Here is a 27313-nt window from a genome sequence, read left to right as displayed (position 1 = left end):
AAAATTTAATAAGCAGTCAAATAAAACAAGAGTCTCATATTTATCTATTATTTGTTTTTCTGTCCTTCTCATCCACTCTTCCTTTGAAATCCCACTTTCTAGCCTAGAACTGAAAAGAAATGCCAGAATCTATTTCATGGGGGATTATCTCAGTACAATCTGATACTTTAAGTAGAGGGATTATAGGCAGCTAACCTCTACGGCAGCTCCTCATTCAGCCAGAGATCTCTTGACAAGTAATCAATCGTGAATGACTGGCTAAAGATAAACACAAGATCGTATTTTTGTTTGTTCAAAGCATATATTCACTGAACACACTTGTGATTTGAGGAATCTTCTGGGATGCACACACAGCCTTTCTGCACTCCTCATATTGTCCATTTACCTACTGTATGTGCAGTTCTCTGTCTCTGACTCCACTCTGTGTTTTTCCATCTGTTTCCTCAGGCTAGCACAGAGGTGCTTAACTCTAAGCAGCCTGGCTGAACCCTCCACCTTCCACAGTGAGCTCCAGAATCAGGAAGGGGAGACTCACTGCACCTTTCATTAAATTTCCCAAATCCAATTGTTTTTCGGTGAGTCAAAGGCCAGATGACGCTGTGATGTTTGTAGGAGTAGCTCGGCGGGCTGTTGAGGGACGTTTGGTCTCACAAAAGACAAAACAACACCCATCAGATAGGAGAGCAGCCACCTGTTTTCTACTGATTCAGATTAGCCGGTTTACTTTCTGAGGGCGCAACAAAGACACCTGGCACAGCCAAAGAGATCCAGTATCTCTTCACTTCCTTTTTCTCTTCAAGCACACCGCTCTTGCATCCAAACAATAAAGTCAGTCAATCAGACTACTCCCCCTGCCTTTCTTCCTCTCTGTCCGCCGCTCTCATCTCCTGCCCAGACTGTAATCTCTGGTGGCTTATCAGAGCATCGCTGAGTGAAGTTTTATCTGACCGACCAGGTGTCACAGCCAAACGATCCCGGTGCTCACTGCAGCTCCCCCCTGGCCTTACACACATTGATTCGGATGACGCCGGCCAATAATTGAAAGGACATCCATCACACTTTTAATTGACACAGCTAATCAGCTTTTATAATTGGATAGGCTCTACTGTAGTATCTCTCCAAAATGCCCTCTCTTTCCATGCACTCCATACCAATTTGATCCTCCCCCTCCTCTCTCTCCACCCTCCCTGCATCCTCCACTTCCACTTGACTTAATTGCACAACTTTTGATTCTCTTTGTCTGTGACCTCTCATCAGGATTGACACCTGCCTGTGGATAACCTATAGATGTGATGAGGTTTTTTTTTTTCTTCCAGACATGACCGCAAGGCAATCTTTGTTTGTCTCCTGAGCTTTCACTTCAGCTTGTTAGATTTGCTTCAAGGCTGCCAGGTTAAGGATCAGTTACAGTACTGACTAGAGATGGACCGCAATACTTCATCTCCTCTAAGGCAATGTACCTGTCCTCCATTAATGTTTGCATTCTTGCCATAATGTATAAAGTCAGAATTCTGCAAAAAGTGCACACATTTATTAAATACATATATACGGTGTTATTTATAACACATGCATGTAAATTACTCTCTCTGCACATTTTGAAATTTTATGCATGTGCATAATTTTAATCTATGTATATTTAAAACCACAAGGCCCCCAATTTGTCACAATACTTCACCTCTTCTCTGCTCTTTCTTGCTTTCTATTGTAGATTCTCTCCCACTAACCTGTGGATCTGTTTCTGTGCTCTCATGTCAAATTTTTTCACTTTAAGGGAGGTGTAGGTACCACATCTGCCCTGGCCCTGCGCCTACTAGTGACATTACACCATGGCTGTGTCCCAATGTTCGCCCTAATCACTATATAGGGCACTATATAGTGGTTACGCCACTTTAGATGAGTATCTGAATGTCTAGTGGATGAAAAAGTAGAGGACTCAAAATTTCACAAAATGCACCTTTAAAAGTAGTTATCATCCATGGTTGCTAGACCAGCAGATGTATCCTGGAAAGCTGTGCGAGAACTCTCCTCGCAAAGCATTATGGGGTATGTTGTCCCAGCAGCCCACTGTCACTCCCCAACAGCGTCGACAAATGACAGATGGCAGAGGCATCATGTGTCCAAATATAAGTAAACTGAGTTCACTGATTGAGGGATTTAGAGGTTAGGGTGGACGTTCGGACACAGCTGGTATGATTGGCTCAACGTTGCCACAATTATTAGTATTTTTTTTTCCTAAAATAAGATAGTTTGATATTATGCACTTGAAATAAGACAATGCCATTGCTTTTTCTCATGTTAAATGTAAATTATCTTGTTCCATTGGCAAAGTGTCTCCTCAAATTAAGGAAAAAAGACTTATTTAGACATGCATTTTATTGCAGTGTAGCAGATAGCAGGAGGTGACATTTAAGACCTGTTGTCTATTTCTTGTAGTTGCAGTTTAATAATGTCTATGGCAATGCTAGTATGCCCATTGCCCCCAATGGAGTTCTCAGGACTCTTAAATCTCTATAGCTCTGGCTGCAACTAAGAAGAAAACAGTAGAGGTGGGATTTCCTGAAAAGTAGCCACTCACAGGCAGTTTCCTTTTTCTACTTGGTTGCACCCTCAAAGGGGAAAAAAAGTTGACATGAGCAACAGAAACAGGTACACAGCTGTTTGGGAGAGAATCTATAGAAAGAGCAGAGAACGAACATCATCTACTACCTGATGTCAGCGCTGCATGCAAGTAAAATTTAACATGCACGTGGTGAGCAGTTTACATGCGTGGGTTCTGAATTTATAGTTTTAACAGTCAGCATAATGTCACCAAATCTCTTTAGAGTTCCTGTTCCCTTAGAAAGAGCAGTTACAGACACTTAAGGGCTTGTTTATACTCCAGCAGCAGTGTGTCGCAGTGAACTTGTTGCAGGTATGACGAAGATATTTTTGATTTATGCTCAATATTGAAGCGTGGTCTGTGCTATGGTATTCCATGCAACCACGTAAAGGGGGAAAATCACAAACTAGCCGTGGGTTTAGATATGGCCGAGGCGGTGAGGAATTGGGGGAAAGTTTGTCCGACAAGGGAGGGACATGAGGGCGAAAAAGAGCGGGGATCCAAGTGGAAAAAGGGTCCCAGCGTTCTTGCGCACCTCGCTCTTCTAGCTGGTCCAACTTCCTCTAGTCGTTTTCCAAAATGGCGTTCATACAAACAAAACAAGCTGGTAAGGTACCAAATGGGAAATATGCATAGAGCGGATGTAGATTTGACCAATCAGAGGCCTCCTGTCTGAGGTCACCTACAATTTTGGAGAGGTGCATCAGAGTGTCTGCGGAGGGGGCGGGGATGTGTCTGTGTTCACTATGCAGATGGCCTAGTTTCGAAGTATAAATCAGCCTTTTCTGTGAACTCTTAAACAGCATAGAAAGGAAGGACAAATACACAGATGGACAGACATACGGGGGAATTATTTATGAATAAATGTAAGAGTTGATGGAATATGTACAAAGAAATAAATCAATAAAATGATGGATAGATGGGAGTATTGATACATGAACAGATGGACAGATCAATGTAGGATGGAAGGAATCCATAGATAGATGGTTGGATGGATGATGGATGAAATCAGTAAATTAATTTAGGTATTCTTTGTTTTCCAAAGTTATCCAAGCCTTGAAAACCCTTAAATTCCAAACTTTTCCAGACTGCATATGCATCCTGTCTCTACCTGGTCCTTTTTTTTCCTCTGCTGCGTTGATAAATAAGAGCTTTAGAGCCTCCCGTGCCTTCTCCCCAGGGCATTTATCAGGAGACGAGAGAATATATTTCATCCCATGGCCAATCCTAGGCGCTTGCCTGAAGATGAATTACCCCCGACTTCTTAAGGTCAGGGAAATATGGCTACTAAAACTCTCAAAGTGAACGTGACCATTACTATCTCCACAATACAGTCGTCCCATCCCTCAGTGGGGTCCTGGTGAAATATGGTCCAAAATAAATGCTCGGCTATTTTTCACGCAGACCATGACCCTGCTCTGGCAAACAAACTCATAAAAAAAATGGCATCCAGTTTTCCACCCAAATTAGCTTTAAAATCCAAAAAACAGGCTAAAAATAAATGACTACCTCCCACCGTTATTTGTGACACCCCCCCCCCGATACAGGATGCTGCTGAAAATTAAGTCCATTATCTATATTACACATGCTAAATGAAATAATTGCTGTATTATTTTTGGTTATTTCCTGAGTCTGAAAAGAAGGGAACCATTGTTTCCCCCCCACTACCCTCCATGCGCCCTCAAACACCTGTCTGCCATTTAGGCTGTGGCGCGGCGCCAGCAGGTTCATCATTTCCATGTGCTGATTTTGCATAGCTGCATCTTGGGCTTGACTTGTTTGCTTTATGAAAATGATCCTGCATGCTTCCGATCTGTTTGTTTTCCAGGCGTAAAATAGGCCGAGGATTAGTTTTCATGTGTAATGCCCAAAGCAATAACCTTTTCTAACGTGTCATTTTTATCATAATGAGGGAGATTAAAACCTCAGACAGAGAAATTACTCTGAAGCTGTTATTTCCAAATTACCCTGAAAGAGAGAGACTGCCTTTTTGTTCCAGGGCTAAGTCCTCAATCATAGCTAACAGCCTCCAGATACGGTTGGAAGTTGGCAAGTTGCTGACAAACCAAAACCATCTTGCCGCTATGCTTATTTTAATACTTCACACAGCAACCGTCTACGGATTGGCATCTGCTGAGAACAGATTGGGATGGGGCATTCTTCAGAGGCCAGCGCTCTGCTCCACACTGTCGGTATAAATACTCTGCCGCTCGGTGTGCGACTGCGGGGGGAAACAGAGGAACAATGACGGCCATCTTTGTGTATATTTCCTGTCTCTCTGAGGAGGAGCTGCTGACCTTTGATGATTGGCCAACTGAGCTGCCTGGGATCACTGCGCCCAGCCAAACTCACCTGTTGCTCGACAAAAGCAAGCCCATGCCTACAGAGCGCCATACATAATGCAGCTTTTGACATGCAGTGGATCTCAGAAGATATTCTGCTTGAGTCTATTTGATCACATCAATCAGTACCCAATACCAGATTTCAGTTTATTAATTCATCACCCCGAGTCCGCTCAATCCCCCATTAGGAATTTCCGTGTTTACCATGTGGATTGGCCAAAGAGCTCACTATTTATAGTCAGTTCTGTTCAAGACGCCGCCCCCATTGTCTCTGGAAGGGAAGCTGCAATATGTTTCAGTCTTTGATATCTGTAGGGAATGATGGAGCCCTTTCTTCATGTCCATCTGGTCAGAGTTGGACCCTGCGGAGCTTCTTTCTGAGCGGCTACTGACTCTGACCCTCTGCACTCTCAGACAGAATAAAACATGTTTTCCTATTTCACACAGGGGAGGTAAAATAATACATTAAAGTTAAGACATGTTGGCTTGGGAGCAAACCGAGTCCAACATGAATGAATTCTCACCCCAAAAAGTATCCTGCTGGATTCAGACAAACCAGCCATGTGCGTTTTCACAGCCCATTTGGCTCGTGGTCATTTATCTGGCAGGTTGTGTTTTAATCAGTGGAGAGATGCTTCAATTATCACCTCTATTAATAGGTCAGGGAGCAACAGAGAGCCGACCCACGAGGTAATACAGTGCATTATGTGTCACTCTGGTGTTAATTAGAAATGATCACCTGAAAAGGTCACCCAGGTGGGGATGAGCCAGCGGTGGGTCACAGATGAACCTCACGTGGGAAAATATACCTCAAGGGAAAAGCAGCTGTTCTTTAGCGAAGCCTTTGTGAGATGAACTCATCATTCATCTCTTGATGCTGACGCCCAAAGAAAGGGTTAAATATTTCATTTATGCAGTGAAAGGAGGAGGGTTACCCCTTGTTCTACACTGGGAAAAATTCATAAATAAAGAAAAAAATGCATTCTATTCCTTTTCTTTTCCTCCTGCAGGATTATTACATTGTTTTTTCATGACTAGATTTTAAACTTTTCCAGACTTAAATTAGCAGAAAACTATAGGCTGTTTCCAAGTTAAGACCCAGAAGTTCACTATGAATTTACTGCTTCTATTGAGGTCAGGTTATTAATATAACAAAAGGAACAGCTTAAAACAGAAACAAGGAATAAAATATAGAGAAAAAATAAACGATTTAAACAAAGAAAAAAAAATGAAGAAGAGATGGAATATGGCAAATAAATGAACCAAGGAAGAGGAAGATATAAATTAAATGAGGAAAAAAAAAGCAATGCAAAGAATAAAAAAAAGGAGAGAAAAGATTAAGGGAAAGGAAATGAAAGGAAGAAGAAAATGAGAGGCGCGGATTGGAAGAGCAAAGGAAGGAAATAAGCAGAAAGAAAATAGAAAAATTAAAAGAAAGGGAAATAAAACAGTGAGATAAAACAGTGCGGATGAGGATTTCCAGTTTGAGCACCACCACGATGGCTGTGCTGTGAACGAGCTCCTGAGGAACCCTGGAAATGAATTCATAATCCTGAAAAATCCAATATGAAATGAAAAATGGCCAAAAATCGCACTTTGACCCAAAATGGCCGACTTCCTGTGGGTTTTAGGGCATACCTCCAAGAGACTTTTTTACATGACTTGAGGAGATCTACCTGTGTGCCAAATTTCAAATCTCTGTGACTTACAGTTTCCACCAACTCACGTAAGCGGGGGGCTGTGGCGTAATTTGGGGGCGGCCATTTTGGATTCCATTATAGACCTGCTATTTCACGCGGGGGACAATTTACTGCCACGTTTTCCTGAGTTTTTGAATATGCGAAGTCCCCGTAAAATGCGTTCAAAGTGCCAAAAACAAGCGTAATAATAATAATAATAAGAAACTTTCGAAATACAATAGCCCTTCGCAGCGCTTTGCTGCTCGGGCCTAATAACCTCTAAAGAGGAAGAAAGAAGGGGTTAGACAAAAATAAACCCACAACCGACGTTTGTCAGACGCCATAAAAATTTTGTTTGATTCAGTAAAGAACGCTAGCTTCTTAGGAAGAAGTGCAACACAGAGCAGAGCAAAAGGAACTAAAAAAAGGAAGACAATGGCAGAGTTGGACTTTCCTTTAGGAAATATAAAAGCTTTCGTCAAGAAAATAACTAAATCAAAGAAGAACTAATAAAGGTGAACGCTAGACTTGACGAGGTGGAGGAGAGGATTGAGAATGTGGACGGGAGGATTTAGAACACTGAGGAAATTATGTTGGAAAAATATAAAACTGCAGATAAGTGTGGAGTAAAGGTTAATCGACCTGAAGATCTGTACACGAAGGGGAACGTACTTCCCTTTATGGTGTTCCTGAGAGGCCAGAACAGGACAGCTGGTGAAAAAACTGTTGAGTGACAGACTGGGTCTGTCCCAAGATGAGACTGTTGTTTTTTTTATTAAGGGCAAGTTAAGGTAAACAAGTAATGTTTTCAAGGTGGGAGAGGTAATTAGCACAGTGATGCTATAACCTGCACTGATCTCCGTCTCTAACCTATGAGAGATTTGCCTATGGAGGGTACCTTCCTGGGAACTCTACCTTGGAAACCAAGTTCATATTGTTGTTTTACATTGTCCTTATTTTTCTCTTATGTTCTGAGTTCCACGTTTTAAACCGGGAGCTTATTAAACTTTAAAATAACTTACCAGCATAATTTAAATGTGTAGCAGATTTCTGAAAACTCTCAATCAACATCATTGGCCTACACCAGTGATTCCCAACCGGGGCTACGTGTACCCCTAGTGGTCTGCGAGTGCATTGCAAGGGGTACATGATAATATTCTATTTCTTAGGTAGTAAAATAAAGTAGGACAGGGAGCTGATTTTCTGTGTGAGGACCCAAATAATAAACATAAAAAGGTTTTTCTTCAACCAAAAAGTAAGTTTACCTTCAGCTTTGACACACACAAGCAGTGGAACTGACTGGATGTAGAGAACAGCCTGGAATCAGCTGGAGCTATCGGATCTCATCAAAGCAGCTCAGGTGTTGTGAATGTTGAAATCAAATTAAAATAAATGGAGTCAGTCTGATTATCATTTTTGTTCTGTATTTGTTCCCAAAAAAGTTCCAATAAAAGCAGATTTATAGTATTTTATTTTTTATTTATTCTGATTCCTTACCAGCTTCCGAGCGACATATACACTATATTGCCAAAAGTATTTGCTCACCTGCCTTGACTCACATATGAGCTTAAGTGACATCCCGTTCCTAATCCATAGGGTTCAATATGACGTCGGTCCACCCTTTGCAGCTAGAACAGCTTCAACTCTTCTGGGAAGGCTGTCCACAAGGTTTAGGAGTGTGTTTATGGGAATTTTTGACCATTCTTCCAGAAGCGCATTTGTGAGGTCGCACACTGATGTTGGACGAGAAGGCCTGGCTCTCAGTCTCCGCTCTAATTCATCCCAAAGGTGTTCTATCGGGTTGAGGTCAGGACTCTGTGCAGGCCAGTCAAGTTCATCCACACCAGACTCTGTCATCCATGTCTTTATGGACCTTGCTTTGTGCACTGGTGCACAGTCATGTTGGAAGAGGAAGGGGCCAGCTCCAAACTGTTCCCACAAAGTTGGGAGCATGGAATTGTCCAAAATGTCTTGGTATGCTGAAGCATTCAGAGTTCCTTTCACTGGAACTAAGGGGCCAAGCCCAGCTCCTGAAAAACAACCTCACACCATAATCCCCCCTCCACCAAACTTTACACTTGGCACAATGCAGTCAGACAAGTACCGTTCTCCTGGCAACCGCCAAACCCAGACCCGTCCATCAGATTGCCAGATGGAGAAGCGCGATTCGTCACTCCAGAGAACGCGTCTCCACTGCTCTAGAGTCCAGTGGCGGCGTGCTTTACACCACCGCATCCGACGCTTTGCATTGCACTTGGTGATGTATGGCTTGGATGCAGCTGCTCGACCATGGAAACCCATTCCATGAAGCTCTCTGCGCACTGTTCTTGAGCTAATCTGAAGGCCACATGAAGTTTGGAGGTCTGTAGTGATTGACTCTGCAGAAAGTTGGCGACCTCTTCGCACTATGCGCGTCAGCATCCGCTGACCCCGCTCCGTCAGTTTACGTGGCCTACCTCTTCGTGGCTGAGTTGCTGTCGTTCCCAAACACTTCCATTTTCTTATAATACAGCTGACAGTTGACTGTGGAATATTTAGGAGCGAGGAAATTTCACGACTGGATTTGTTGCACAGGTGGCATCCTATCACAGTTCCACGCTGGAATTCACTGAGCTCCTGAGAGCGACCCATTCTTTCACAAATGTTTGTAAAAACAGTCTGCATGCCTAGGTGCTTGAATTTATACACCTGTGGCCATGGAAGTGATTGGAACACCTGATTCCAATAATTTGGATGGGTGAGCAAATACTTTTGGCAATATAGTGTATATGTTGGTTTTTATTTGAATTTAAATTCCTAATCAGTTTTTGTACATCCCAGTCATATGCAGTCATTTATACTTCTGACTGAGAGGTACTTATGGTAGGACAAAATACCTAAAAGGGTACGCGGTAAAAAAAAAAGTTGGGAAACACTGGGTTACACAACAAAGTGAAAAGGTGAACTTCTAATATAAAAAAAAAAATTTCCAAAGATAATTTGAGGTAAAATATGTGAGTTTCTTATTTTTTTTTTTACAATATAAAAAACCCCAAACATTTTTGTTACTGTTTGTTGTATCTTGTATTCTTTATTATTCACTTTAGGGATGAAACAATTAATCGTGATTCATGCATTATTCAAATAATCGGCAAGTAATTTAGTAATCGATTAATCGTTAACTGGAGAGTAGAGACCATAAGATATGCTTATAGCTGTAAGTGACCCACTTAGAGCTCTAATTATATCAAAATTCTCAAAAAATGCATGAATACATTGCATTTAAGATAAAGAAATGTTTTTATCTGTCAATGTTCTCTATCCTGAACCCATCAAGCGGAAAAGATTGTTTCACCTGATTTAATTTTGTAAAAAAACTTCTTTCAGGAACCTTTGGCTAACTGCTTATTAATTGATTAATCGAAAAAATTTGCAAAATAATGGTTATTTGCAGCCCTAATTAATTTACTCTTTTTAACTATAGTTATAAATTTTAATAAATTCTCTGAGTTTACTCTAAAATTCATTCTTGCTCCTGAGATCACCTGTTCCTGTTGCCAATGGCTAAAAATACATCCGGAACATCATCTCTTCCATCGCTGAGCAGAGAGACCAACACTTTTGTGGTGTGTGGATGGTTTCTGAACTCACTCTGTGGACACTGCTCGCTGGTGCAGTTTATAGACTGGAGGTCGAGCCCCTGGCAGTCTTTGCCCCCGGTGCCGGGCGAGGGCTGGGAGCACTCCCTGCTCCTCCACATCGAGCAATCTGCGCCGCATGCCGACCACTTGCTCCACTCGCTCCAGCCTCCATCCACTACAAACACACACATTTAAAACATGGCTGAAGTTAAATATGCACACATGGCAACAACAACAACAAAAAACTTTATCTTTACAACTTAGTTTACAGGAATAAAACTGGAAAGGAAAGCAAGCTGAAAAGTGTCAATGAAAGATATTCAAACACAGTAAAGTATATTTATGAAACATATGCAAACAAGTTGGTGGAGGTGTGTAAGATGAGAACATGTAGATACAATGTGCAAAACCACTTGCTATGCAGTGTAATTCTGGCCCTAGAGAGGCATGCAAATGCAGTTGTGCGTACTTTTTACATCCATCACAGGCACCGAAAAAACCACGGCATATAAAACTGCTGAGGAGAGCCATGTTTGTTTCTATTCTCCTTTCTTTGTGTACTTTCAACATGTAAAGCAGATGCAACTGAGATAAACCCCAGAGGTGTGAACGTGCTGTGGCCTGGTCAGCCAACCAGATCGATACAGAAAAACTGCTTTAAAAGCACATGAATGTATACATACAGCGGCTCGCAGAGATGTTCACACTCTTAACTTTTTCACCTTTTGTCACATTACAACAACAAGCTTCAATGTATTCAATGAGGAGTCAATGTTATTACGTTGATTTTAAGTTACAGGAAAGAACAAAAGAACAATACAGAACTGTGAAATCTGAAAAGCGGGGAGTACATTTGCATGAGTCAATATTTGCTAGAAATACCTTTGACCAAAACTACAGCTGCAGGTCTTATGGGCCTGTATTGGCTACCAGCTCTAAACATCTAGATACTGATTTGATAGAACTGCAGCTGCAGCATACTGTTTGCAGTTTCTCTTACAAAAGGCCAAAATAATTGATTTGATTAATTAATTATTGATAAAATCCACAACTAATTAAGCAGCAGATTAATAATTAACTGGAATATATAGACTGCATGATTTGTAAAAGCATATATAAACACTTTGGATTTAGAGTTAAAAAAAAATGTTAGGGAATATGCCCTATCTAGAACTCCTCAAGTGTCATAGTTTTAGCTTAACCTGGTTTAAAGTTGTATAAAACCTTTAATTCAATTCAATTCAGTTTATTTCTATAGCACCAATTCACAACACATGTCATCTCAAGGCACTTTACAGTTCAACCAGATCATCCAGTCAGATTGATTCAAAGTTTTCTATCTAGGGAAAACCAACTGACTGCATCGACTCATTGACTCGAATGCAATCCCTCGCACTAAGCATGCTTGTAGCGACAGTGGAGAGGAAAAACTCCCTTTTCACAGGAAGAACCCTCAAGCAGAACTAGGCTCAGTGTGAGCGGCCATCTGCTGAGGCTGACTGAGGTTGTAAGAGACAGAAGCAGAGATACAAAAAGCAAAGCCAGGTAGACGAGCAGAGAGCACATCCAGCCAGTCACGGTCAGAGAAACAGGACCACACTGGAAAACAGGCTGATCTCCAACATCTATAAACATCTATAAAACCTTTAAGGTGCCTTTTGATCAGTTTATTTCTATAGTGCGAAGTCACAATACATATCATCTCCAGGCACAGAGTCGGTTCTATCAAATCATTCAGTCAGACTAGTTTAACGTTTAAGGAAAACCATCTGATTGCATCCAATTATTGTTTTGCAGGATTTATTCCTGCAGGATGAGCACGTGGCATCAGTATATGCTTGCATATTGTCATTAGCTATGTTTCCATTTATAGTGTGCGCAGAACTATGTTGATATTCTGCTAATTTCAAAAATGAACACTTTTGCACTTGCAGTATTTCCATAAAAAAACAAATATGGTTAAGATTTAACATGAATACATTCGTTGGCGCGATAGCTCTGAAAACAACATGGCAGTCTCAGTCTGATGTAAACACATGAGATTATGCATATTTCATTCATGACTCTAGTGGGCGCCACCATCCTCCAACTAATTCCGGTTTTCTTTTTCCTCTTATTATAAGGCAGTAAGGCCCAGTTTCAGATTACGTGACTCTTGTTATAAATAAAAAAATAAAAAAATAAAAATTCCATTGCAGTTTTGCAAAATATAAAAATTCCGATTTGACCGGAAAAATCACCCCATTTAAGTGTAACGACCTTTTATTGTAAATGTGATTTCTTTCAAAGTTGCAGTATTTCCGATCAGAGAATATATTTACTTAATAAGAATTTGCGAAATTTGATGGTCAATGGAAACGCAGCGATTGACTCTACAGCAACCTCTTATACTGAGCATGCATGCAGCGACAGTGTAGAGAAAAGCACTCCCTTTAAACAGATTTTTAACACCTTTACAAACACAATTGTATTCAAACTGTTATAATACACAACATTAAGTGAATTTGAATGCCAGACAATTACAGCGAATCTGATTAAGTACTATTAGATATTATGCCACACTTCTACCATTTTCATAAACTTCCACAATAATGCGCAACTTAATGTCTGTAAATGTTATATTAGCCCACTAAAATATGTAAATTGTGTAATTGTTATTTTCTAGGGGTGTGAATACTTTGCCTAGGTACTGTACCTCTAAACAATATTTCTTGAGAAAAGTCAAATTTTGGAGAAGCAAGAAACCTGCTTTGGTTCTATTGCTTAGTCGAACGAGACGTTACTGTAGCAACTGTGATGCCGACTGCAGTGTAACGCAAAACACAATACAGGTGGTATTATTATGAGCTAAGAAGGGAGTACATTAAAGCTGCAGGCCAGTCACAACTTCAAACAGCCCCATCATCAGCACTTGCAAAATGAGACAAATGATAATGGGCCAGTAATAGTTGTGTGCATGACCGGCTGTAAGAAATATCAGCCGCCTTTTCTTCACACAGAGAAGGAGGCCATTTCACAACGGTGGGGGAAATTTGGCATTGTGGCCATTGGAGGTGGTGGCTGAGAGCGATATTGAGAGTGACACAGCGCTGGGCCGGGAGAAGGTTACCGTTCGGCTAATGGGAAAAAGAGCAGTAATGAGCTCTCATGGGGGGAGAAAACACCTCTATCTCGCTCCTTTTTCCCAAATGTAAGGGTGAAGGGGACCTGATGACGTTCTTCTGCGCACAAAAAGTAGAAGCACACCTTTGTGACAGCGGTGACCCTACTACCCCCTAAATGACCAGAGGCTAGTGTTCATTAATCTGGGTAATAAAGAGAACAAGGGAAAGCCACAGAAGTTCAAGAGCCATTGGTTAATAAAACATAGGTAATATGCTATAATCTTTTATATTTGTATTAAAAATTGGCTCAGTGTGCAAATCTTAGTTTGGAAAAGAAAGCAAAGGGGTATCAGGGAAATTGTTTGAATAAAAATGGTCTTTATTTTGACCAAATCTGTCTTCATCAGATGACTACCAGAAAATTTGAGTGCGTCCCTGTGCCTGTGAGGGTGTGTGTGTGTGTGTGTGTGTGGGGGGGGGGGGGGGGGGGGGGGGGGGGGGGACGCTGATATAGCTTGGATTCTTTTGCAGTCAGATCAATTTGGCAGGGAGAGCAGAACCAATCGGATAATTGTCCTTGTTTGGCATTGAGTGGACCCATCCGTGGGCCAGCGGGCTCATCGTCCGGGCCCGGAATGAAAATGATTGAATAGCAAATTACATCCTAATGAATATATTATGTTGCCCCTCAGTTTATCCACATGGCTGTGAAATAAAGAGATGATATCAACATCTGCCCTGACTAGATGATGAAATTCTTCTTCTCCTTTTTCCGATACAAAGCAAAACTAATGACCATGCAAATGACATTTTCTAACGAGGAGTGCAGGCCTGGACACAAAAGCTATGCTTAGGGGATGCAGACGTGAGACGAGCATTGAGACCCAAAACCCGGTGAGAACCAAAAAAAAAAAAAGATGATGATGATGCAGGAAGGGCAGTTTTGATTGCCTGGCTCTGATTGCATGTCACACAAGAAAGAAAGCATAAAAAAATATCTCTCAGTTTGCTATTCATAGGACAGTAAAGCGCAACATTTAATGCTCTGGAATAAGAGAAAACAACTAACAGATGTCATGTTTTTCCTTTCTAAAAAAACTCTACATAAAAACTAACCCAACGCCAGGGTTTTTCCAATTTAAATCCCCACAAGGAGATTGTTACTTCCACTGCAAAAGGCACCTTAGCTGATTTTCAATCTCGCAGCGCCCCAGGTTTCAGGTCATGAACGTCTCTGAGGAGGTACAGTAATACAATAACCCAGTGGCAAGCCCTCCCCCCACCCCCTCGTCCATTTGGACATGTTGCCAAGCGAAGGAGCAAAAGAATCTGACCATTCTCTATAGGTCAATGGGAAGGCCTCACTGAGACTCTGTGTTTCAAAAAGGACAACAGCCGCTGACGAACACTCGCCTACGGATTCTGTCCTTGAAGAAAACACGGGGAGGTGGACAAATACCACTGAGAGCAGCAGGTTGTCCCTCTGCTTCTACTGTCCATTCGGTGCACCTGTGTTCACACTTCAAAAGCTGATTGAAAGAAGGAATAAGAGCCTCTTTTTTCTGCACATTGGTGAAACAGCATCTTGTTAATATCTAATCCATTCAACTTTAATATGGATAAAGTAACTGTTGATAAATAACTAAAGAAAAGCTTAGCTCACTCAGTGGTGCTTAAAGCAGAAAACGAAAGCAAAATGATATAATCTGGAGGACAAATGGCACCAAATGATTAAAAATGATGCAAGTCTGTCACCAGATGGCCACCGTCTTTTCCCAGTGAATTAATGCGCTCTGCCGCCACATTTATTACCCACAGGCTTCGTTTATTCTGCGGATAAAAACCTGCACTCTGCAGAACGGATTTCAACAAACGCATGACAGCGTACTTCCGAAGAACAATTAGACCTTCGCCTGCGGTGCAGAAAAGAGACGTATGGGAACATGTGTCGGACTCATCCATTCGCAGACGCAGACATACAGGAAGGCGTGCACAAGCACTCAAGCTCAGGGTCTATTTGTTTTTCCAGCGGGTTGAATTCTCACAACTCCTCTGGAAAGCCAGAAGGATCGTTAACATTTTTAAATAATTCACTCAAGTTATAAACCTCTTCAGGTTGTTTGGTGTTTGCTCTCCTTTCAGGAAGGATCTCGGTCTCTGTGTTGCCTTCCAATATCGGGTGACTAACTGCTAGCAGTTGGCTGTGAAGATGTGAGTCTTTGTTGGAAATGTTGGCATGATCTGACATTTTGCCGCTACTGTTGGCTCTGACTGCAAGTCAGTGCAGGGGCACAGTCAATAAAAGGGTGAGGGATGGACTGCTGAATTATGTGGGATATTTCAGCGGGATATGCTGGGATGGAGACAAGAGGACAGGAAAGAAATGGTGGCGAGTGGATTGGGGGGGGGGGGGATGAGATGAGCTCCAGCATAGTTTGGCTACTCTCTGTCTCAAGTGTTGATCTGCTCTGCTCTCAGCCTCAGGCTTTAGCCTCAGCCTCCTCCACAGCTCCCTGCGTCTCCCTCCGCCAACTCTCATTAAACACTTTGGAGACTCAGACAAAAATACAGATGAGCCTCCATGGCTTCGCACGTTTCCAATGAGAGGTGGGAGCTCGCATTTAGACACAAGAGTCATCGTGCAACAGACGTGTGGAGAGTTTTGTTACTGATGGTGCCAGGCTGTGGAAGGTGATCTATAATGTATGTGTGTAAAAATATGCCTCTGCGGCTGACCTGCTCAGGGGGAATGCTGCTTCTTTTTTAATGTGAGAGCAACCGGGTCTTAGCATATCAACCAGAAATCCACATGAAGACTTGGCTAAACAATACTCAGTTTGCAGTGGTGAATTCTTGTTGTGATGAAACCAAAGTCTTGGTTAAACTTTGTGCTAATTTCAGTGGCTTTTATTGTCATTTTATGTGACAGTTGAGCATAAAAGTAGCTCAACATCGTTAAGGGAATCGGGGAAATCATACGTGGTTAAGGATGTTTTTAGAATTATCATTCAAATCTAATACAAACTAGACATGTAGCACCTAAATTAATCTAAAATCTAAAATAAAAAAAACACATAGAAAGTTCAGCGTATGCCAGCGTTTTAGGAGATTCTACGATGTCAGGCATAAGCTGGCTAAATTGGCAAGGTGTGACAGGGGCTTAAAGAAGCTCAAGGTATGATCAGAGATTGGGAATCCGAAGTCAACAAGTCATCTCTGTCATGTGTTTGTTTTGCCTGGTCACTGAACTAGGTAAGTCCAATCTACATAGTTTAATTCACCCTGAAGATTGGACTCACTTGGTTCAGTGGCTGGGCAGGAAAAACACATGACATAGAGATGACTTATTGACTCCTGATCCCTCATCTCTGTGTATGAATACTTAGCATGGTGCGTTGTACAAGAAGGTAAAAACACCAGAGCTAATAAACTGTACAAACGATCTAGAAATAAGTCAACATTTCTTAAATTAAGACTAATTACCATTAATTTGAGTAGGTAAATTAGATTAGATTCAATTTTATTGTCATTTCACATGTACAGGTACAAGGCAACGAAATGCAGCTTAGGTCTAACCAGAAGTGCAATAGCAGCATGTGCAGGATAAATAATGGTTCCATAAATACAGGACATGGGTATTTCTACTGAATGAGTATAGAGATGAATACTATTATAAATAATGAATATAATATATAGATCACTAGTGTTATGAACTAAATTTACAGCTGGATATGTACCGAATATAATATACAGATGGATATTACTATATAAAAAAAAGCTTTTTACAGTTATGTACAATAGCATAATATACAGATGGGTTTTACTATAAAATGAATAAGATGACTTGCCAATGGAATTAGTATTTTTACTCTTAAAATAAGATGATTAAATAATATGCCCTTGAAATAAGGCAATGCAAAATTTGTTCTTCCTATTTTAAATGTTAATTGTCTGGTTCCAATGACAAAGTCTCTCTTGCCTCCTCAATTAAAGAACAAATGCACTTATTTTAAGAAAAAAATTACATCTATATTTTAATTTTTTTCCCCCACTGTAATAAAACAAACTTCAAGTTTAGCTATTTAATGAAGTCTTGAAACCAGACCAGCATTAAATCATGTAATTTTAACGAAGGAACTCAAAAACAAAGCAGTCGGGGAAAAAAGAAAAAAGAAAACACAACCTCTCAAGGCTGGCATAAAAAAATAAAGAACACTACTTCTGATTCCGAATGTCAGCAGTGTCTGAATAAATAACATGATGTCTATCTACGACGTTACAACTCTCCATGCAATCTGCTCCTCTCAAGTCTCTTTCTGAGATGGACTTAAATCACTATCTAGACCTTTGAAGGCTAGAAGCACAGCGATAATTGAAGTTGTTCTGCAGTAAGTGGTGATACTCTCTCCCTCTCTCACACGACGCAAGGTTTGCTCCATCCTGTGTGCAACTCTTATTTGCCAGTGGTCTGGTCATGCATCCAGGCTCATGATTCATCCATTTAAAGATTATTTGGCTGTTGAACCAATGTAGGACCCTGAATGTCTATCAGCAAAAGAAACAAAAAAAAAAAAACGAGTACTTGTTTATCTCACTGCATACATGAGGGCTTTGGTGCTCCTTGTAAATAAACAGTTCAGCGTTCACGTCCCCGATGTTGCAGCCTCCGGCCAGCTACAGACAGCCGGGTCCGTCAGTGCTACTGATGTTACCAGCTCAGACGGGTAAATGTGAAGAAAAAAAACCCGTCTGAGCCCCTGTTCTGTTGCCAAACAACAGGACTGACAGGTGTAAGTGGGGTCATGTTGCCCTAGCATTTCCCATCAAGAGAAAAAAATGATATTTTTCTCTCCTGAAAGTCTCTGTAAAAATATATTTTGTGGACACAATGCAATTTTTTTTTTCTTTTTTGGCACAGCCTCCTTATGGTGGGAATTACGCTCTTTCTCCTTGAGGAGCAGGAGAAAGATGAAGGAGGAAGCGGTTTGGTCTAACAATAGCAGCTTGGACTGACATTAATCTCTTTAAGCTCATGGAGGTCAGTAGCCTGCTTTGCTGTGGAGAAATGTCAAGCATCCCCGGGCACCGCTCTAATTCTAATTCCATTACTAGTTTCTCCAGCTCCGATAATTCAGACTCCGTTCACATCCCGACGCTGCGTCGAGCGTTTGTGTTTCCTCTGTCTTCCTCCTCCTGCTGTATTCCAGAGGGCCATGTTACTTACACTCATCCTTGACATGTAGTGATGTCTTAACATGGGAGATGCATAACACAACACCCTGATTGCTCAGGAAGATAGCCTCGGATTTAGACAGCGAGAAGAAGCAGCCTCCTCTCTTGTCGAAGGTGTTGTATTTCCCTCTCTGATATTTACAGAGCGTGGGAGATTACTCCTGTGGTCAGCATGGCCCCAACTCTCCGTCAGCCTAACTCCCTGCTCCGCTGCCAGAGTCTCTCCCCTTTCCTTTCTTACGTTATATCTGATTCCACCTGTTTCTATCCCACCTTCCACCTCCATTCTACTGTCCAGCTCACTCCCTTGTCAGGAGGTCTTATGTGAAGCAGCAAATGAGGCAGCTTGACTTCCATCTCAGGCTCCCAGAGATCAATAAGTGTTGCTCACTATCAGCCACGACGCTCTTTGCCTCTCAGACGCTCTCACAGGGGAGAGTGAAGCAGCAAATGAAATTCCTCTTAACTCCTCTCGCATAAACATGACAAGCAAGCTCCCATAACTCAGCTTTTTACCACACATATTAAGTAGCAGCTTGAACAGGACATAATAACAAAATGCACTTATGAATGTGACACAAAGCCAAAGCTGTGTCTATGAGCTGGGAGCTGAAATAAAAACGGAGCCTACACACAGTGCAGATAATGATGTGAACAGTAGCTTTAAATCGCTGTGCAAGCAATCTAATTGCAAAAGGCCCCAAAAGCTTGGCATCTAAAACAACTACTTAAAGGCACAGCGCAAAAAGGCAGGCAAAAAAAAAAAACACAAAAAAAACTAAAAGGTTTGATGACATCTAAATGCAAAAAAAAATAAAAGGAAGCCATGAGGAGCCAACGCCACAGGACAAACAAGGCTGCCAGGGAGTTACCTGGACAGGTGGCCACGCAGGCACTTTTCTGGACGTTCTGCCCCTCACAGGATGTGCCTCCGTTCAGTGGGGTCGGATTGGTGCAGCTCCGGCTCCTCTTCTGCCAGCCACGCCCACACACGGCGCTGCAGGACGACCAGGTGGTCCACGTGGACCAGCCGCCGTTGACTGTCAGCACGGTTGCGAGAGGAAGGGAGGGGAGGGGGGGTATTGGGTAAGGAAGATGGGAAGGTTGGATGAAGGGAAGGGAGGGATGGATGAAGGGACAGAGCAGCCAGGTTTACCCGACATGCAGAAATGAAATCAGGTGCGCTACACTTGAAAAATCGTGACTGCCTTCGCACGGCTGGGTTCCGCGCAGAAAGGTGAACACATGGAGGAGCACGAGAGGGGGGGGGGGACTGCTGCCTGCATGTGTGCTCGAATTACAGCCAAATGCAGTGAAAACAAAATGACTCAACAGGAAGCAGAAAATAACCAGACGACCTGCCACATTTCACTGCATGTCTGAAGACCATTCAATACCTGAACATTTCATCAAATTTATCCTTCCCTATGCTTTCCATAAGCTTTTTAACGCTCATGTTCAAAGAAGAATAAAAACCATTTTCTGTTTGCAAAGAGTGACATATTAATGAAGTATTTCTTTAAACCAAAATGCCCCCTGAAAACTATTTTTATAGTCATTAGACTTATTTAGAAAATTAGTTATGTCACATTAACAAATGTCAATCCTTTTTCACAGTTAGAAGTGGAATAAGAGTCAGAAAGCTACTGAAACATAAAAAGCATCAGCAACCTCTTACACCTTGCTAGTGTTATATAATGCAGTGACTAGCTACTATAGAATAGGAAGCTTCATGCATGTCAGCTGAACTTGTCCAACATGCATTTCTTGGGAGAAATGATGCGAGTCAGATACGCACCACGCCGTGATAGACTCTGAATTTTGCCTTAAATCTTCCAGCCAGCTGGCCGTCCAGATTGTCTGTAATTGCTGCATCACACACTTGAGCAGAAACGCGGTTTTAACCTTTCACAAGTCAGCTGCTGCGAGGTTTCAACTACATCGCTTGACAAGTCGGAGGACATGACCGCCGCCGCAGGTTGGTGTTGATCAGTCAAATAAAACTCAAATGAAACCAAGTGTAAATTTGTGAATTTTATGTAAAGGGGAGTGAATACTTTAAATAATCACATTTTGTTTAAAAAGCTGCAGCTTTATTTCAACAAAGCTTTTCATGAACTTTAAACACCCAAACTTTATTACTGCAGCTCTTTATTGACCCCCTGCTGTTGTTTTAAACTTTAAGTGTCAATTACGATGCAACTGATGCTGTAGAGCACCTTTCAATCATGACAGGTGATTACATCAAATCATTCAGCTTTTTTTTTCTTCTATCCCCTATCATCTCCTGTGTTTCCTTCAGCCGATCAGCTACACAGATTCCTGATTTATTGACCTGAGCGGCATTGTCATTGCCTCTCTGTACATACTCCCTTCGTAATTTCCCCTTAGCTCTCTGCGCTTGTCGCTGCTGAATCATTTCCTTGCCCTCTCTATGCAATTGATTGCTCGCCACAGCGAGGTAAATTGCCAGGCAACTCGGCCTCTGATTACCTCTTAGCACAGAGTGCAGTCACACCAGCCGGGTCTTGTTAAAATGCATCCCTCCTGTTGAGCTGCCTTAGAAAAGTAGAAGTTATTATCAGTTGCTACCGCTAGGTAGATTAAATAAAAAGGTGGACAGAGATGTTGCAAGGAAACCGGTCTACTTCAAGGTAAAGCTAGAAGAACGCCAGAACCAAGGAAAAAGAAACAATTTCCTCCCATTTATCCTTGACTAATATGAGTCATTTTATCAAGTAGCCTACGCATTAAAACGAGAGGGACGTTTCTAAAATGGCCTCCTGCATCATTCGTACGTAATTCATTGGACCACTGAATGAAAACAACCGCTTTAGGCCACTAAGAACAATGGGAGGTTTAACGCTCTCGCCTCCCCAGTAAATACAGCACTATATTCCCTTTAACAACAATCTGATCAGTTACAATCAACACAAGATATATTTTGCACCCCTGTTATGTTTTTTTATGCCTGTGGTTTAACCATGTGCAAACAATCAACACTTTTCTTTTGAAACCATTCCGATTGTAAATTAATTCTTCACTTCAGAACCACTTTTACTGTCTTTAAAAAGTATTTCTATAACTTTTAGAGTTTTTTTCATCCACTAAAAGAGGAAACCCTTGATGTCAGTGATACATCTGCCCAAAAAGGTTTTAAGTTGGAAATAATGTGAAAGAACTGAATGAGACTTAAGCCCCATTTACAGTAGCCTCTTAAACCGATCCATGCTGATTGGATCCCTTAACTACAGTGGCCCTGAAGTGCAAACTGCAACTACAAATCTAAAAGCGCAACTACATTAAGGAAATCGCAACTACATAAAGCAAAGCGCAACTACATTAAGAAAAACAAAACTACATAAAGCAAAGCGGAACTACATTAAGGAAAACACAATTACATTAACCTACCGGAAAAGGTAGGTACCACTGGGAAACATGAGACATCGCTGATTGGACGACGGCGCCGTTTGACCCTTGAACCGGAAGTCATTCTACCTGCTGCGGCTTTTGAAAACATGGATACTGTTGGCGCCCCAAACATAGCTGCCGTTATCCAGGAATATTTTGAATCAGGACATACGTACGAGGTGATACTGGATATGCTCAAGACTAATCACGAAATTTCAGTTAGTATCCATGTTTTCAAAAGCTGCAGCAGGCAGAATGACTTCCGGTTCAAGGGTCAAACGGCCTTTATGTAGTTTTGTTTTTCTTAATGTAGTTGCGCTTTGCTTTATGTAGTTGCAATTTCCTTAATGTAGTTGCACTTTTAGATTTGTAGTTGCAGTTTGCACTTCAGGGCCACCGTAGTTAACCGTGCGGAGCTTGGTTCCTTATGACCGTTTACACATCACGCTAGCACGGTTCCTCGCCTCCTAGTGGCGATCCAAGGTACTAATGCCCTCTAGAGGTAAACAAGCAAACCAACATGGAGGCGCACGTAAAATTCTGGAAGTTTGGTTATAATTGTGATTTTTCGTTGTTTGCGGAGAATTAAGCAAAGAATGCAGCCTTTGGTGAATTTACTTGACAGTCGGCTTTTGGGAAGTGGATACGAGAAACGATAGTCCAATCAGTGCTTATAGATGCAGGAAACAACGACGGACGTTGAGGCTCATCATGCTGCTAAGCAGAATCATCACGGGAAATCTTGTGGCACAGTAGGGAAGCTAGTATTTCAATGAATGTCTGAAATTTCAGGATTATGGTGGCCCATTGTGAGGAGATGACACCATCTGCTCATGCGCTCTTTGTTATCTGAGAAACGAGCCTGAACTGAACTGCGCCGAACTAGTACCATGTTAGCATGGTTTGGTTGTGTCTGGCACGGTCCGGTTCAGTTGTGCGTGCCATTTACATTCAACAGTTATCTCGGTTACCGTGCTCGAACCAATCCCGACACGGTTTCAAAAGCGTAGTGTGAATGGGGCTCTAACCTCCACAGGACATTGTGATCACAGTAGGGTTGTGGGAAAAAAATGTATACTCTGAAAAGTAGCAATACTTAAAGCTGTATCTGGATACAATACTAATTCAACATGGTTTTGATACTTTCTGGAATACTATTGCTTGTATATACCTGCTACTGTGAATTATTGAAATCTGATTTACAAATGAAAATATATATATATAGTCAGGTTTCTCATGTTAATGAAAATGTTTTTTATGCTTTTAATTATTTTCATTCTTTATCTCCATGGTATTGACTATTGAATATTTTCCTGGGGATTGACATCGAATTTGAAATTCAATCACAGCGATTGTTAACGATTGCTACGAAACAGTAATTGGTTGGATATCATATTTAAAGAACAATAGATTAACACTCTGCTGGTCAGGGGGTTGATTTACACCATATGAATATTTTAAGTGGTGAAGGACGAAATATGGGGGTGAGTTCAACTCGACATATATATATAAATTTAGAGACAACTCTATTTTCTTATTAATTCTTTTTATGTTTTGGGGGGCATTACTTAAAAAATTTCCAACAAAAATAACATTTCGAAATGTAATTTATTCACAGAGGCTTGTTTTACCAAAATACAGCAAATAAGATCTACTGAGATTTTACCATAGAGCTACAATGACAGGAATCTACAACCTCCTTAAATTAAACTGCAACTTTATTGAACATTATGATCTTAATAAAATGGAACACATCCTACTATTTGTTTAATTATTGTTGTTCCAATCAAAGGTGAAGAAATTCTATTATTATATTAGTTATTATGCAGAATTCTGTATCATTAAAAGGTCTAAAGTGCAGCAAGTTCTGCTGATTTCTCTGCAGAAATCCATTTCTCTGGTGTTGTGTTTCCACTTGCCCATGGCAGCCCATATGTGTGAACGATAAAAACACAGCTCACCTCAAATTGCTGTCACCTGTTTTTGTGTTGACATATTTGCTTCAAACACACACATACGCACACATCCACAGTATATCTGCAGAATGTGGACTTTTTTTCCACATAGAAATCTGCCAAAGCAACACCTTCAGGGAGGTGAGGATGTGTTTATTTGTCCTTCAGAATTGTAACTCCAGAGAACTCGTTGGCAAAGTGTGTCTCGTGCTCCACCTGTGCTGTCTTTTAATTCTTCAAACATAAGGTTTACTCAAGCGTCTTTTAAACTAAATTTAAATCACTTAAAATTTCATATATGGTGTGAATTAACATTCAACATTTAATAAATGTTGTTTTAGAGCAGGACAAATCATAATAGATATACATCCAAATATATTTATATATAAATAATATTAAGAAAAAACTGTTGCTGTAAAAAGATATTGGATCCTATTTCATTTTTTGGGATACTATTTAATATGACATAATAAACATAATCTTTACAAGGTAGCAAACTGTCCAGATTTAACTGTTTAAATGTGCAAACCAGGCTCATCATTTGATAATAAAGAATACTGCCAAAATGGAAAAGCTGTGGGTTGAAAAGCCATACACCGTCTGTGCTTCCATTACTTTTAATAGGTAGAGCAGAAACTACACATCAGCAAAGCCCTTAGAGAGACAACTGTTGATGCATATCAATCTGCGAATCTATAAATGCATTTTTAAATGATTTGAAGTCCATCCATCTGCATAGAAAGGGATATTTCATGAGTTACAACAGGTTCAACATTTTGCCACTGCTGCAAAGACATTTAAAATTGTTAATTTCTCCAGAATCGAAGGAAAACAACTAACAAAGTAAAAAAAAACAACAAACAAACAAAAAACTGATTACTTTAATGGTACATACTTGACATTTTTCAATTTTATACACCACTAACTCGTTCTGGTTGCATACGTTTTTAATGAGTAACTATAAGATCGTGAGTGGCGTAGTATCTGTTTTTTTTTTTTTTTCTGGGGCGACAGTGGCGCTGGCTGTAGGAGTTAGCCCTGAAATCGAAGGATTGACGGTTCAAGCCCCGGCTCCGACTTTCAGTGTCGTTGTGTCCTTGGGCACTTCACCTGCATTGTCTACTGATGGTCTGGCAATGAGCCCCAGGGCAGCTGTGGCTACAATGTAGCTTGCCACCGTGAGTGTGTGTGTGAATGGGTGAATAACGGAATGTAATGTAAACCGCTTTGGTCAAGTCTCCTGACTTGAAAAAGTGCTATGTAAGTACAGACCATTTACCATTTTTTGTCTTTTAAGCTCTGTTTTTGCTCAGTTTGTTGGTAAATATAGGTAAATATAGCCTTCCTGTGTATATTTACCATGACGACATCCTGTTAGCAGGATTACCTTACTGCACATACGTACAAATGGTCAACAAGTTGAAGCAACGGAGGTGAAGAAGTGTAGAACTCCCAGTGTAGTTAAGATTAAAAAAGTCCAAGACTAAGTGTAAAAAGGCAGAAGATTTTTGATTCCAAGAGGGATAAATAATGGCTAATGGGGCTACTGGTGTTAGCAACGCTTATCCTTCGATTTGTCGGTTTTCTTGGAGTCATCACAGCATGGCTGGGACTTTATTTAGTAGCTGCATTAATCTGGCTTGCTGGTAGTTCAGTGGTACTGCCTGTAGATGGCGCCACATCTTTTAATGTCAGCTCATATCACCCGGTGCTGAGGTTCTATTTAGGCTCAAAAGAGACGCTATCAGTAAGGAAGCTTATAGCCTGATGTTATCATAACCAACTGCATTTTGGTCTTTTAGATTAGGCATAACATTTCACTGGCCATGAACTTTCACACTTTTCCACACACAGCTTTTCCATGAACCTGTTAGGTGTTCTTCTTTTTTCAAACAGTCTTAAACACTAAACAAAAAAGAGGGAATTTTGAGTAGCTGTCAGTTTTTAGCTGAGTTCTCTCAGCTAACCAGCCCCCACCACTTTATGCGTTTTTGGGAAATCAGAACAAGAACAACCTATGTGTTTCTAAATATTCCTTTTTCATTCATAAAGCAGTTTTGTGAGTAACTCCCATGAGGTATCATTGTCCCATTTGTACCCAGCAGAGAATAAATATGGCCTGTAATGTATGGATGCTTCTATTGTGTGCTTAGCTTGGAACCCTCTGTGATAACAAATATGGGGTTTCTCTGCATTTTAATAAAGGTCACTGGGCTTATCAGGCAGAGTCATTATTTACATTTGCTGTTAATTCAGTTTCTTTTCTTTTAGTGGATTCAGGACAGAGAAGGAGGGAAGATGGCAGCCCTGACGTCCAACATTGCCAGCTTTTGCAGGACTGGCTGCCAGAAGCATTTAAGTTGGTCTAATTAACGTCCGGATGTAGTAGAGTAATTTATTGCTCTTTAAAAAATATAGAGGTGACAGGCCAAGCTGCAACCATAGGTCACTCTTTTATAGTACTCTGGTTTGTATTTAATGCAAAACAAAATAAATAATATAAGTATCCATACCCTTTGAACTTTGTCACTGTTTGTCAAGTTACAGCCAGAAATCCAAACCTCTCTGTTCTATCCATGACTTTATAGATAATCGAGCCTTCAATTTACAGAGATATGGCCTCCTACCTAAACTGACAGGCCACATTAACTTGGAAGAGATCATGACGAGGAGTCACGCAGCAAAAACTGATCTAAAATAAGCTAAAAAACTTAAAATAGTAATTCCTTGTCCTTAACTTGCAGAGGTAAATCAGATATTTTTTCCAATGGAATGAGTATTTTTGCCTTTAAAATAAAATAATTGGATATTATGTTCTTGAAATAAGAACATGGATTTTTTTTTTCCTTATTTTAAACATTAATCATTTTATTCCATTGGCAAATAGTCTCACTTAGCTGTTTAAACCAAGGTAAAAAACTAAAAGTTTCTTTCAAGAAATATGTACTCTCTTAGATTTACTTCCAACTTCTGCAGGGAATAACTCTGTAGGAACTGCAGAAATATGAACTCAAACTTGTATATAAACCTCCTGGACTGATACAACTCTTGCAGAAATATGAGAGTGAAATAGTTGCAATAGACTTTAAACTTTTAGCAAGATTTTTGTTCCTCAAGGACAGAGAAGCTATACAAACAGAGTTACAATCTAAACATGATTATTAGCGTTAGAGTGGATAGTCAAAGTGTAGAATTAGATCTTAAGAAAATATGTAGAAAGAGAATAAAAAATATGCAAATGGAGCTAAATGCTGAGTTGTCTGATTAATCTTCAGTTAATAATTTAGGGGAATTCAGATTTCCATACCTGGAAAGCTGGTAGAAACAGATTTTAAATCACTTGCAGATGCACCTGGTGGTTTATAAAGTAT

General features: G+C 40.7%; 1 protein-coding gene across 4 annotated transcripts in view; it reads right to left on the bottom strand.

Moving 5' to 3' along the window:
- The window catches only part of unc5a (unc-5 netrin receptor A), a 249116-nt gene that overhangs the window by 47889 nt on the left and 173914 nt on the right, over positions 1 to 27313 (bottom strand). For 2 of the 4 annotated variants that reach the window (XM_038284572.1, XM_038284573.1), the window contains exons 6-7: positions 19449 to 19616; positions 10251 to 10415 (exon numbers count right to left, since the gene is read on the bottom strand). In XM_038284572.1, the coding sequence (XP_038140500.1) occupies positions 10251 to 10415; positions 19449 to 19616 (333 nt within the window). The remainder of the gene's footprint in view (positions 1 to 10250; positions 10416 to 19448; positions 19617 to 27313) is intronic. The other 2 variants (XM_038284574.1, XM_038284575.1) reach the window with 1 other exon arrangement.

This window comes from Cyprinodon tularosa, unplaced genomic scaffold, assembly GCF_016077235.1.
Source record: "Cyprinodon tularosa strain WSP-4 unplaced genomic scaffold, ASM1607723v1 ctg20, whole genome shotgun sequence".
NCBI lineage: Eukaryota > Metazoa > Chordata > Actinopteri > Cyprinodontiformes > Cyprinodontidae > Cyprinodon > Cyprinodon tularosa.
This window is presented reverse-complemented; position numbering and strand designations above follow the sequence as displayed.